Source organism: Astyanax mexicanus, unplaced genomic scaffold, assembly GCF_023375975.1.
Source record: "Astyanax mexicanus isolate ESR-SI-001 unplaced genomic scaffold, AstMex3_surface scaffold_31, whole genome shotgun sequence".
Classification (NCBI taxonomy): Eukaryota; Metazoa; Chordata; class Actinopteri; order Characiformes; family Acestrorhamphidae; genus Astyanax; species Astyanax mexicanus.
The window spans coordinates 1,678,278-1,692,441 of NW_026040041.1; the positions used below are offsets into that span (position 1 = coordinate 1,678,278).

The window sequence follows — 14,164 nt, forward strand, 5'->3', positions numbered from 1 at the left end:
GAGATTGAGAGATTTCAGAGTATATATTTATATTTATATATATTTTGCACGTCACACTTTTCAGATTTTTATTTGATAGAAATTGTAAAAAAATGTGCTGCTTTGTTTGTATATCACTTAAAATCTCAATAAAATACATTTAAGCTTGTGAATGTATGGTGAAGAAATGTTCACACCCCTTGAAAAAGTTCAAGGGGTGTGTATACTTTTGCAAGCTACTGTACAGCTTTGGAAAAAAATAAGATTTCACTTAAAAATGATAAGTTGTTTTGATTTTAGCAAATTAAAAACCTCTGGAATATAATCAAGAGGAATATGGATGATCACAAACCATCAAACCACCAAACTGAACTGCTTGAATTTTTACACCAGGAGTAAAGCAGCATAAAGTTATCCAAAAGCAGTGTGTAAGACTGGTGGAGGAGGAGAACATGATGCAAAGATGCATGAAATAAAAAACTGTGATTAAAAACCATTAGGGTTATTCCACCAAATATTGATTTCTAAACTTTTATTTGGAATTTGGGAGAAATGTTGTCTGTAGTTTATAGAATAAAACAACAGTGTTCATTTTACTCAAACATAAACCTATAAATAGCAAAATCAGAGAAACTGATTCAGAAACTGAAGTGATCTTATTTTGTAAGAGCTGTATATGGTAACACTGCATTGATTGCTCTTTTTTTTTCAGTATGAAGACGTAGCAGATAAGGATGATCTGATGGGGGTGGAGGACACGGCCAAGAAAGATATCCTTCCCTGCGCTTAGTCAATATAGATATATATATATATTTATATGTATAATTGATGATTGTGGTATATAAAGGGTATTATGGTCTGTTGAGAGTACTGGTTCTTTAACTGCAGAGCAGGGTTCTTCTCTAAACCGTCTCTGAAGAGCAGGAACACTGTCTACCCTGCGCTGAGTGAATATAGATGTAGATTATTATATATATATAATTGATGATTGTGGTATATATAGGATATTATGGTCTGCAGTGTGGTCTGGTTCTGGTTGTGATCTTTAACTGCAGAGCAGGGTTCTTCTCTAAACCCTCTCTGAAGAGCAGGAACACTATCTTCACTCTGGGACAGCGGGGGGCGGTACTGAGCCCCGCCGAGCTGGAGGGTCCCATCCTCATCCCCCACGCCGCCCAGCGGGGGGACAGCCGGGTGAGTAACGGATAACAACCCGTGCCTACTGAACCAAGCAGTGTGTGATCAAAAAATTTAAATATAATAATAATAATACTTAAAACTTGGTTTAATTGATAAGAAATTAAAATAAAATAAAATAATAATATTAATAACAACCAAAAAATAGCAATAGCAATAAAAGAAAGTAATAAAAAATAATGCAATAATTATATTAAATTATTTTTGTAGCAATAATTATAATTATAGCAATAATACAAAACTCTAAAACTAGAAAAAAAAAAATATATATATATATATAAAAGTGAAGAATAAATAAGATTAAGTAAAACTGGTACTAAGAGAAGATCAGATAACAGCCGGGCCCGACTGAATGAAGCAGTGTGTGATAAAAAATAAATAACTAAATAAATAAAATAATAATAATAATAATAATAAAAACTTGGTTTAATTGATAAATTAAAATAAAAAAGATAAGATTACTGTAAATAAAATGTTACATTTAAGCTAAAACTTTCACGAAGTAATAATAAAAATAATAGTAATAGTAATAAAAATAACTAATACAAAATAAAACTATTTAAAAATAACAAAATATATAAATAAAATAATGGAACAAATATATATGAAATAAGGAGTAATAAATAAAACAAATAATAAACTAAATAAGAATAACAAAAGGGAAGAATAAATAAAATAAAAAAAAATACATCAACAGGTCAAGGTATATATATATATATATATATATAGTAGAATATCATTGAAAAGTTGCTTTATTTCAGTGATTCAGTTTAAAATGTGAAGCTTTGAATGATCTCGTGATCAATACCTGGGCTTTACCAAAGATAGGTGTGTGTGTGTTGTTCATAAACAAGGTATGTGTGGTAGTCATGTGATCATGTGATCATGTGATCAGATTGTGATTTTCTGTGACCTTTAATAAATAAACAAACAAGGGGAAAAAATCTCTCATGATAGATAAGTATAGAGTGTAAAATAATATAATATAATATAATATAATATAATATTATAGTAACATAATATATTTACTGGTTTCAGTCGATTAAAACATTTAAACAGTATTCTGTGATTAATTGCAATTATTTTATTTTTATTTATTATTAATTTGCTGCTGTTCTTTAAAACAGTGTTTAAACAGTCAGATAAATAAAAGGAGTATATTTGATATCTGGGTCGGATTGAGGCCTTGTAAGTATTGTTCAGTATGTCAGGAACCACCTTCAGTAAGTTTTGGCTGGAAATAATTAAGTAATTATTTAAATAAGTTAATTAACTAATGGATTAATTGATGAATTAATTGATTAATGAGTGATTTCGTGTGTGTGTGTGTGTGTGTGTGCAGTTCCCGTATGAGACTCTGTTCCGCAGTCAGCACTACGCTCTGCTGGATAACGGCTGCAGGGAGTTCCTCTTCCTGTCTGATTTCTTCATGGTGGCGGGAAATTCAGCGCTGGATCTGTTCAACAGTGTGATGGGGAAGACCCTCAGCATGTTCCTGGTACGTAATTTACCCTGATAAACCACTTTTTACACCGTTATCCAGCTCAAAGTAGCTCCACACCTCCTTGCTTGGCGCCGGCTGCTATGCTATGTGGAGTCTATGTATATATATGTCTATGTCATTATCAGTACAGTGACGGCGGCGCTCGGAGCTGAAGCTAGTAGCGTTTACAGGACGTAAACAGTGGTGTTTAATAAGCTTCTTGTGCACTTTTTAAGTTATTAATGCCTCGTTTTAAATGTCAGGGCTCTCCAGATTCTAGCATTGTATTGTATGTAAACTCCAGAAGCATGATGGGAAATAATCTCAGAAAGAATCTAGTTTCTTTCAAAGTCGTGTAGTGAATGAACAGCATAAGACTAATTAGTACTCTGGAGAAAGGTGTGGGAGTGATGTCGATGTGTGGTGCATTCTGGGTAGTGTAGTCCGGAGGCTGGAGATCGCAGGCAGAGCTGATTATTTATTTATTATTGAATATAATGTAATATAATAAGAGCACCATTTATGACAAAATAAAATAATGTAGCAACAGAAATCAACCACTAAATCACTAAAGCACAGCATGTTTGTGCGTGCATAAAAACTATAAACAAATATTTAAGAGTAAATATAGTAAATATTCTTGTTTTCAATAATATAAAATCAGAATTTTAATAATATAATTATGTATCATACAATATTACGCACATCTAATGTCCAGTGAGCTCAAGTTTCCAATAAAGTGGCCAGTTACTGGAAGAAAATAACTCTTCTGTTGCTACTAAAACACCAGTAGGTGGCGCTGTTAATACAGGATAATATAGATCCAGTGTTTAATCATGTAGATGATGTTGAAAGTGTTTTCTGTTCTGTGCACAATATATATATATATATATATGTAGTGAATATAGTTAATGATGATATGTAATGTAATGTGTGTTTTATTGATCTCTGTGTAGAAGAACATGTCGGCGTACGTGTCGGACTGTTACGACAGCATCGCTGTGTTCCTCTGTATTCACATCATCCTCCGCTTCAAAGCCATTACAGCCAAGAGGAACATCCCCGCCCTCGACAAGTAACACACTCTTTATATTATATTTATATTATATTTACAGCTCTGTAAAAATGAAGAGATCAGTTTCTCTGATTTTACTATTTATAGGTTTATATTTGAATAAAATGATTCTATAAACTGCAGTTTTTTTCATGCATCTTGGCATCATGTTCTCCTCCTCCACCAGTCTTACACACTGCTTTTGGATAACTTTATGCTGCTTTACTCCTGGTGTGTGTGTGTGTGTGTGTGTGTGTGTAGGTACTGGGAGGTGGTGTTGGAGATGTTGTGGCCGAGGTTTGAGCTGATTCTGGAGATGAACATTCAGAGCATCAGAAACACCGACCCTCAGAAACTGGGAGTACTGGATACCAGACCTCACTACGTATGAATACACACACACACACACACTACACATACACACACTAGGGATGTCTAGTGCCTATCGATTAGACATAAGCTGTATCGTATCGTACACATTAATATCGGAAAAATCTGACACAATAATTAAAAAAAATCAATATTGTGTTATTGTGATAATATATTGAACGCAGTCTATTATGTTTTGCTATTTACTGTTTTTACTACTGTTTAATAGTTTCCTTACAGTTTATATGCAATAAATATGCTATATTTTATATTTTTGATAGATTTTCTTTTATTATTTTTCATTTTGTCATGCTGTTAGTATTATTGTTATTATTAAAGAGCGTCATCTACTCTACCCACCCAGAGAGAGCAAGACCAACTGTGCTCTCTCAGGGCTCCAGCAGCTGATGCCTAGTTAAGCTACATGAACGGGATTCGAACCAGTGATCTCCTGATCATAGTGGCAGCGCTTAGTCTGCTGGACCACTCTGAGATGCTATTATTCTTTTATGCAAAATAAGAGTCTTACTGTTACTGTTTATGAAACAAACATTTATAGATTTTCTGCTAAATGTATAAATTGTGTTTAATAATAATAAAAATAATGCTATTTAAAATAATAATGTTTACTTTAATATTAATAAAGATGTCAGTCTTGTGTTTCATCGCCAAGTGTATAATTTTCACAAAAGTACTCTGAAATATTGTGATATTATTTTAGGTTCATATTATCCTCGATATCGTCCGGCTCTAGTGCCGATATTGACTCCCGATTCGATATTTTGGCAATTAAATTTTTATTATAGATTTTTATACATTATTATTGGAACTTCAATATCAAAACATAGAGTTTTATCACAAAGTAAATAATAAATTAATGATGTCCTCTAGGGGTGGGCAATATGGCTCTAAAATAATATCACGATATTTCATGTTTTTTTACGATAACGATACTTTGGGCGAAATGACAAAACACTGAATTAAAAAAAAATTATTTAGAATTTTATTATTGCATGCAATATGATACGGCTAACTGAGATATTAAAAATACAAGAATTTTATCAGATTTGTAAAAGAAGTCAATGATCCAGAATATTATGATAATAATAATAATTCACTCTAAATATCTCCATATATCCAGGATTAAAGTAGAATCAATTATACTGGACAGATATAATCTGTCTCTAGTAGATATATAATGGGAAATGAGAACAGTGTGAATTTTTCTTTTGATAAAAACAGTATAAAAGTAGAACCCTGATGTGATAATTAGGGGTGGGTGATATGGCGCCATATTTCAGGATATAAAATCATAGTTAAAAATGCTGGCGATATCATTGCGTACGATACGATACGGCACACGGCTAGTGTCCTCTAAAAAGGCATCTTTTTTTTTTTTTATGAACAAACTAAAAAATGTTTACAAAATCCAGTATAAACTCTATAAGCTTAAAACAAACATGATTTTTTAGTATAAAGCTTTAGAATTCTTTCTGTTTAAATCAGTATGTTTACTTTACAGTACGTTGAACACGTCCAGGTAGCTGCACCGTTACAATAGCAATCCACCAAAGACAGAGCTCACCTGATCTACTCTTAAAGAGAATGATGAGCAAGAGGCACTCTGATTGGTTTATTTCACGTTACTCCCGAAATTATTTCAAAACCACACGCATGATTAATTAAGAGAATTAGTACAGGACTTTTGCTTTGTACATTTAGAGCTGCAACTAATGATGATTATTTTGGTAGTCGACTAATCTGACGATTATTTATTCGATTAGTCGATTATTCAACGATTACTTCTGCTGATTATTTATTTATTTATTATTGAATATAATGTAATAAAATAAGAGCACCATTTATGACAAAATAAACTAATGTAGCAACAGAAATCAACCACCAAATCACTAAAGCACAGCATGTTTGTGCGTGCATAAAAAATTTAAACAAATATTTAAGAGTAAATATAGAGAATATTCTTGTTTTCAATTATAAAAAAACTTAATTTTTAATAATATTATTATGTATGATACAATATTGCACACCTCTAATGTCCAGAGAGCTCAAGTTTCCAATAAAGTGCATGATTATTTTTTCGATTAGCAATAGAAACAATAGAAAAACAGCTGAATTTGAGATTTAAATGGCATTTAAATATCTGAACGCTGTTTAAACGTGGAAATTACAATATTTAGTGATTAAATATGTAATCAGTCGTGTTTGATCTGATTTTGGAGACTGTGTGAGCTTTAGTGTAATGCAGGACTGTTACAAATTAACAATTAATTCACAATGAAATTTCTAGTCGACAAATTTGAATAATTGACATTGTCGATTATATCGACTAATCGCTGCAGCCCTACTGCACAGGGTGTACTTTTCCCGTCGTTACGATAGCAAAGACACTCAGACACGCCCTAAATGAAGCTGCACGGTTAACGGTTCGCTTATAGATCACTAAATCAGGGTGATATGAGATTTATTTAATACATGTTTTTATTTCTGCAGATCACCCGGCGCTACGCTGAATTCTCCTCCGCTATAGTGAGTATAAACCAGACCTTCCCCAACGAGAGAACCAACGCCCTGCTGGGTCAGCTCCAGGTACCGTCATTAACCAATCAGAGCAGGGTTTTAATAACTGATGAAATCATGTCCTGATATTAAATATTATTACATCATTTCCTGTCTCAGATCGAGGTGGAGAACTTCGTGCTGAAGATGGCGGCTGAGTTTCCCTCCAGAAAAGATCAGCTGATCTTCCTCATCAACAACTACGACATGATGCTGGGGGTGCTGATGGTGAGAAACTCAAACTCTATCTCACTTTATTAATGATCTGAATTATTAATTAGGAGTTATTGATCACTGTGTGAACGGTTGGAATTAGAACAGCAGTTTGGATGTTTTTATAGGACTGTCAACGTTAAAACGTTAACGCAATGGAATCAGTAACGCGGTATTATTTATTTAATGCAAGTTATTTACGCCACAAAGTTTGCCCCGCCCCCGCCCAACGTGCTGTTTTTTTTGTGGCTGAATTGTTAAAATTGTTGTAATGCTCCAGATCTCGGTTTATACTTCCAGCTCCAACCCAGATAGTGAGCTTTGGGGCAGGTGATACATGAAGCACATGGAGCAGATAGAACACTCAGACTCCACTTATGTACTAATTAGTTCATACATGAACTAATGCAGCACTAAAACACATTTAATTAATGTGTTAATTACAGCATAACACACACTCTGAGTAGCTACACACTCCCTGTGCAGTTAGCATAACGAGCTCTTAAAGGGACAGTGTACACATTACTGAATACTGGCCGTTACATACAGTATTTCCCACAGGCCATTTAAATGTTCATCCCCCCTCATTGTGAGCATGTGTGCAATACCAAAAACACTTCCTGAGATTTTTATTTTGTATTCTCAGCTAATTCTAATTCTAATTCAGAAATCCTTACAGCTAAGCTGAGATGTTTATAATAAAGTAAAAAAAGTTTTCTTCCTCTATCCAATTTATCATATATTCTTTATTCCAGCGCCACATGAAAAAAAAAATCATGATTTCTTTACATTTAAATATCCACTATAAAAACTTCTTAAGCATCTTAGAAGAACAAGTGCGATTAATCGCCGTGAATCACAGAAAATTGTTCTAAAGAAGCAAATTTAATTTTTTAATCGATTGACAAAACTAGTTTTAATCACACTGAAAAAATGAGTTGTTACAGAACCATGAAAACTATCAAAACCACAACAAATTTGCTAAAAAATAGTTAAATCTATTTTTATGCAACAAGGGGCTGCAATTACTTAATATATTAGTATTTGCAATTTTTAATTGTTTATCAAGGCAATGTTTCTCTCATCTTCTGTAAATGTTTTATATGCTATTTTTTCTGTTCATTTTATACTGAAATTGTATTTTTCTAACTTTATTGTTTATTGTTTATAACACCAGAGAGGATTGCACCTTAATCTTGTTATACCTGCTATAAAGAGAAATTAAGATTTAGATTCTGAAATTAATGTTAATAAAACTTGGTTTATTTATGGTTAGGTCCCAGTAAATAAATAAAAACAGAATAAAATCAGAATAAACAGAATAAAATCTCACAGACCCATATTTTATTCACAGTAGAAAGGAGGGATTTTAACTCTTTTTACTATTTAGTCCTGTTTTATGGTTCCAAAATGCACTATTTTACTGCCCTAAATTTTGTACTGAAATTTGATTTAATTTTATTGAACTAAATACTGAATTTATATGATTTATATTTGGCTGAGATTGTGGCAGAACCCCCCCCACACTTATGCATTTTTAGGGACTGTAGGAAACATACTAGACAAAATAATGAATAACTATAATAAACTTTTTTAAAACGTGTGACCTCTGTACTGTACAATACAAAATATTGTAAAATGTAAAATGTACACATGAATTTGACTTTTAGATTAACATGTTTAATCATAATCAAGTTAAATCAATTTTATTAGTTTCTAATATTATGTGGTATTTTTCCTACTGTCCCTAAAGTGCTGCAAAAATCTGCAAAAAAAAACAAAACACAAAAAAATCTGTGGAACAATTTTAGAAAAATGTTTAATGTAAAATTGTAAAGCCCTTTCCAGAAGAGACCATGCAAGCCCAAGAACCGATACTACCACCACCATGTTTCACATTCAGACCTATTAACTGTTTTAACAATCAGTCTAACAACCTGTCAGTCTCCTGTTTCAGAATGATTTTCTAACTGGTAAATGAACAGGTTCAGTTAATGTTTGCCATGTTTTAAGTACATTAATAAAAATAAAGTTAGAAGTTGGTTCTATCCTCTCATATCTATCTTTTAAAAACAAACTCAAAACCTGTTCAGTTTAGCGGAAACAAATGTGAAAGGAATTTGCAGAATGAAACGTATGCATTTTATATGAACCTATATGAGTGGGCGTGGTCTGATGATATGTTGTGGAATATATTGTATTGTATTGTAGGAGAGAGCAGCTGATGACAGTAAAGAAGTTGAAGGATTTCAGCAGCTTCTCCTGGCCAGAACACAGGTAAACAGAACACAGGAATTCTGGGAAATTAATCAGAATAGTGATTTACAAACGATTAATAACTTAAAATCGATTCAGAACAGAAATTTTAATACTAAATGCACTATTTTAGTGATCAATATATGAGCTGTTAATCGTGCACCATGCAGCTTAATTTAGGGCATTAGCATTAGCATTAGCCGCTAACCACAGTGCTAGCTCTTTCGCTGTTCAGAGGTGAGTATATATCAGACTGTAGTCTGCGTGTTTACTGTGTTAAAAAACAAGCTACAAAAGACGAACCTCTCAGGGTTCCTCAGTGTATCTCCATCGGACAGTTTTTACTAGCGCCATCCACGGCTAGCGCTAGCTGCTGCGGTTAGCTGCTAATGCTAATGCTGCTGCACCCAGCCTTAGTGGAAATCTGGAAATCTAAGCTTACTGTAAATAAACAGAAGCTGGTAACACTTTAAAATGAGGCTACCTTTATAAAGGGTTTATGAATGGTTTATAAATGCGTTTATTAATGGTTATTAATCAGGTTGCAAATACTTTAAAACTCATTAATAAGCAGTTAATAAATATATAACAACGCATAAATAGAAATGTACTGATTCCAAACTTATTTCTACTGTCAAACCTCAGATTTTTTAAGATACTGATTTTACTTTGTAAAGCACTTTTCCATCAATCAGCATTAAACCAGTCATATTAATATATTTATAAATATGTTTAACTTTTTACCATAAATGAAATGAGTAAAATAAATAAGTTGCCACTGTTGCTTTTTTAATTGTGTTTAAATGTGTTTAACTGCTTATCAATGGTTTTTAAGGCATTTACAACCTAATCAATAATAATTAATAATAATCTAGTTTATAAACCATTTATAAATCCTTTATAAAGGTAGTCTTATTTTTAGGTGGTACCCAGAAGCGCTTTACTAAACAGTTTAATAAACAGTTTTTAGGAGAGAAATTAGAGTTTTGTACCATAAAATATGATACTAATTTATTCTGGAACAATTTTACAAAAATAAATAGCAACATATATACAAAACATACAAAATATAAAATATTATATTCATCAAATATAATACCAATGAAAAGTTTTGACACACTACTTTTCCTATTATTTAGTGTGTTTTCTCTTTCTTTTTATGATTTTTTTGGTAAATTTAATATTAAAGACTATATTAAAGCTCTACAGGAACACATGCTGAATTATTATTAATAATAAATCAGAATCAGGTTTATTCTTTAGATTCTACTTTATATTTGAGTTCAGATCTGCATTTTAATGTCAGTGTCTTCATGAGGGAGAGTCACCTGGAATAGTTTTCTCAGCATCTTGAAAGAAGGAGTTCCTGGAGGTGCTGAACAATAGTTGCTGCTTTTCCTTCACTGTGCTGTGAAGCTCCAGCTCATCCCAATTAAATCACCTCAAATCACCTTAATCTCAGTTCATCAGGTTTAGATCAGGAGAATAATGTGGAGCAATAACACTTTTATACTCTTTACTACAGAATTCAGTATGTGTCCCTTAATCATTTTCATCTCTTTAATATTAATCTATAATTAACATTACATTTAGGAGGTGTGTCTAAAATTTGACTGATACTATACAATGGAAAATAATAAAAAAAATGTTATTTAAATTAAATAAAAATGATTGCACAGGGTTAGTAAATTGATATTTATGTGTATTAACCTGCTAAACCCGTACTATTAATATTAGTGTACAGTAAAAACACTGCACTGTTAGTGTTGTTTTAGAGCACAGCCGGGACTCCGCCCTAAATTCATTCTTGCTGAATGAATCAGAACAGAAACCCTTTCAGAAGTTCAGTATTTTCCCTGATCCGAATCAACTGATGTGATTCAACACTGTGAATCACTGGAGTTCACCTGATAAACCTCCCTCTCTCTCTCTTTCTCTCTCTTTCTCTCTCTCCCTCTCTCTCTCTCTCTCTCTCTATATATATATATATATACTGTATTTTTTTAGTATTTATTTTTTAGTATTTTAATATTTTCTGTAATCTTATATATATATATATATATATTAATATATATTTAGATTTTTCTTTTGTTATGTTTGTTATAATATAGATTTTTTTATATATATTATTAAGTTAGAGGCTTTATTTAAGCCCATGTTATTTTTTTTTGCCTCTACCTGCACTGTGTTTTATAGCTATTTAAAGTTTATGTATGTTGTTGTTGTTTTTTTTGTTTGTGCATATATATTATTATTATTATTTGTTTATATATATATTTTCCTGACCTGTTTCTCTGTCTTTTCCTCTGCTGTAACATTGTAAATTTCCTCATTGTGGGATTAATAAAGGATTATCTTATTTGATTTTATCTCTCTCTCTGATTCAGGAGTTTATAGAGGAGATTTTAGCTCCACCGTTTGGAGGAATGATCACGTTTGTGAAGGAGAGCGAGGCTCTGATGGAGAAAGGCCAGCTGGACAAACTGAAGAACGATGAGGGTAAATTTCCAATAAATCAATATATTAATACATTTTACACCAAACTCCCACTCTACATCACTGTTTAATTAAAGATAAGAAAATATACTCCTTGATTAATCTCAAAGCTGCTCATACACAGCTCGTTTTGTGCAGTTACTGTATTTTTCACATTGTTAGGAGCACTTAAAATCCTTTAATTTTCCCCAAAAATCATCAGAGCTCCTTATAATCCAGTGCTCCTTATGTATGAATTCTATCAGTCAGGTATTAAGGAGCAGTAAAGTCACTCCACTGAAGTACAGAGTTATACAGGAGTTTCAGTGAAGTTCTCCAGCACAGAGACTGGAGCAGCATTAGCATTAGCTGCTAACCATGCTAAGCACTAGCTCTTCCGCTGCCATTCAGAGGCGAGTATATCAGACTGTAGTCTGTGTGTTTACCGTGTTAAAACAAACTACACGAGACAAACCACTAGCTAATATCACCCTGTCTTACTGAAACACTCTGCTAGCGCTAGCGGCTAGTCACGAATGCTGTAAATCTGGAAATCTAAGCTTACTGTAAATAAACAGAAGTGTTTTACTCACCCAAATAAACAGTTTTCAGAAGAGAAATCTGTGTAGATTAACATCCAGCACTCGTTTAACTTTAAAAGAAAATGTTTTTCTTTTTTAAGATATACAGTTTTGTTTACTTAGCTTAGCTTTACTTAACTTAGCTAAGCAGATCATCTTTGGGATTAAAGGGATTTTTTATAATGTATGTAAACAGAATTAGATTAGAATAAACTAGATCTCTCTGTTTGTGTTATTCTCTGTGTATCAGTTCGGATCACTCAGCTGGTTCGAGGATTCTCCAGCAGCTGGAAACAGTCAGTAGAAGCTCTGAGTCAAGATGTGATGAGATCCTTCACCAACTTCAAAAACGGCACCAGCATCATTCAGGTACCATCACCTTTAATCACAGCACGGAATGAAGATAACAGTAATTCAGTAATTTACTAAAGCGTATATATAAAAAGTATACATATACATTATACATTTACTAATATATCTATACGCTAGGGGTGTCACGATTCTCTAAATCCTCGATTTTAGGGTCACGATTCGATTTGATTCTTGATTTTCTTTTTTTTCTTTTTTTTTTACAGCAGAGAGGTCTATGCCAGTTTTAGATTAGTCTATGGTCAGTCATTGGTTCGATTCATCAAATTTACAATATTTTATTTCAAAAGGTGGGCTTGATATAAGTGATGCAAAGTGATACAAGTGATCTGTAATACACCACATTAGGCACTAATGGACACATTTAAATAATTTAATTAAGATATATATGTAACGCCATCTAGTGGCTTTTTTTGGTAGCAGCTGTGTGCACTATTAAAACAGCAATGTGCAACATAACAAAATAAATAATACAAAAATACAGGAACAGTCATGTACAAAATAATAGAACAATTAGAGCCTCAACAAACTGAACTCTATCCTACTATAACAGTTAAACATGAAAAATAAGACTTTAAGACTCACATGTACCTAATACAGTCACATGCACTATTACAGGTGCAGTAACACATGCTAAAACATGTACTATAACATACTGTAACATCAAATAAACCATCACATGAACTATAACACACTATAACATGTAATATCACATGCTACAACATGTGCTGTAACATACTATCACATGTATTAAGACATGCACTGACAATGCGTACTATAACAGGTGTTATGTACCGTATCATGTAATATCATGCACTAATACATGTACTGTAAAACATACTATCACAGGTACCATCACGCATACTGTAATGTAAAATCACATATGCTAATACACACTACACATGTACCATGTACTATCACACTAAAACACATACTCTGATGTGTACTATAACAGGTACTGTAACACATACTATAACATGTAATCGCACATCCTGAAATGTACTATAATGTAATATAGTAAAAGGCATACTACAATACGCACTATAACACATACTATCATATGTACTGTCACATACTATTACATGTATTATAACATATAATAACACGTACTATAGCATCTACTGTTACATATACTGTCACAAACCACCACACGTACTATAACATGTAGTATGTACTGTAGCGTGCAGTGTCACATGCTAAAGCACATACTATATCACATGTGCTAAAACACATACTATATCAAATGCTAAACACATACTGTATAACGTGCTAAAACACATACTATATCAAATGCTAAACACATACTGTATAACGTGCTAAAACACATACTATATCAAATGCTAAACACATACTGTATAACGTGCTAAAACACATACTATATCACATGTGCTAAACACATACTGTATAACGTGCTAAAACACATACTATATCACATATGCTAAACACATACTGTATAACGTGCTAAAACACATACTATATCAAATGCTAAACACATACTGTATAACGTGCTAAAACACATACTATATCACATATGCTAAACACATACTGTATAACGTGCTAAAACACATACTATATCAAATGCTAAACACATACTGTATAACGTGCTAAAAC

At 32.5% G+C, this 14,164-nt stretch overlaps 1 protein-coding gene across 1 annotated transcript in view; it reads left to right on the plus strand.

Annotated features, from left to right (window-relative positions):
* vps52 (VPS52 subunit of GARP complex) overlaps window positions 1–14,164 on the plus strand; it is a 30,442-nt gene that overhangs the window by 7,460 nt on the left and 8,818 nt on the right. Inside the window, 10 exon segments of the mRNA XM_049472912.1 lie at window positions 692–768; window positions 1,035–1,173; window positions 2,519–2,674; window positions 3,616–3,734; window positions 3,975–4,098; window positions 6,594–6,689; window positions 6,780–6,887; window positions 9,084–9,149; window positions 11,516–11,627; window positions 12,435–12,553. Of these exon segments, the coding sequence (XP_049328869.1) occupies window positions 692–768; window positions 1,035–1,173; window positions 2,519–2,674; window positions 3,616–3,734; window positions 3,975–4,098; window positions 6,594–6,689; window positions 6,780–6,887; window positions 9,084–9,149; window positions 11,516–11,627; window positions 12,435–12,553 (1,116 nt within the window).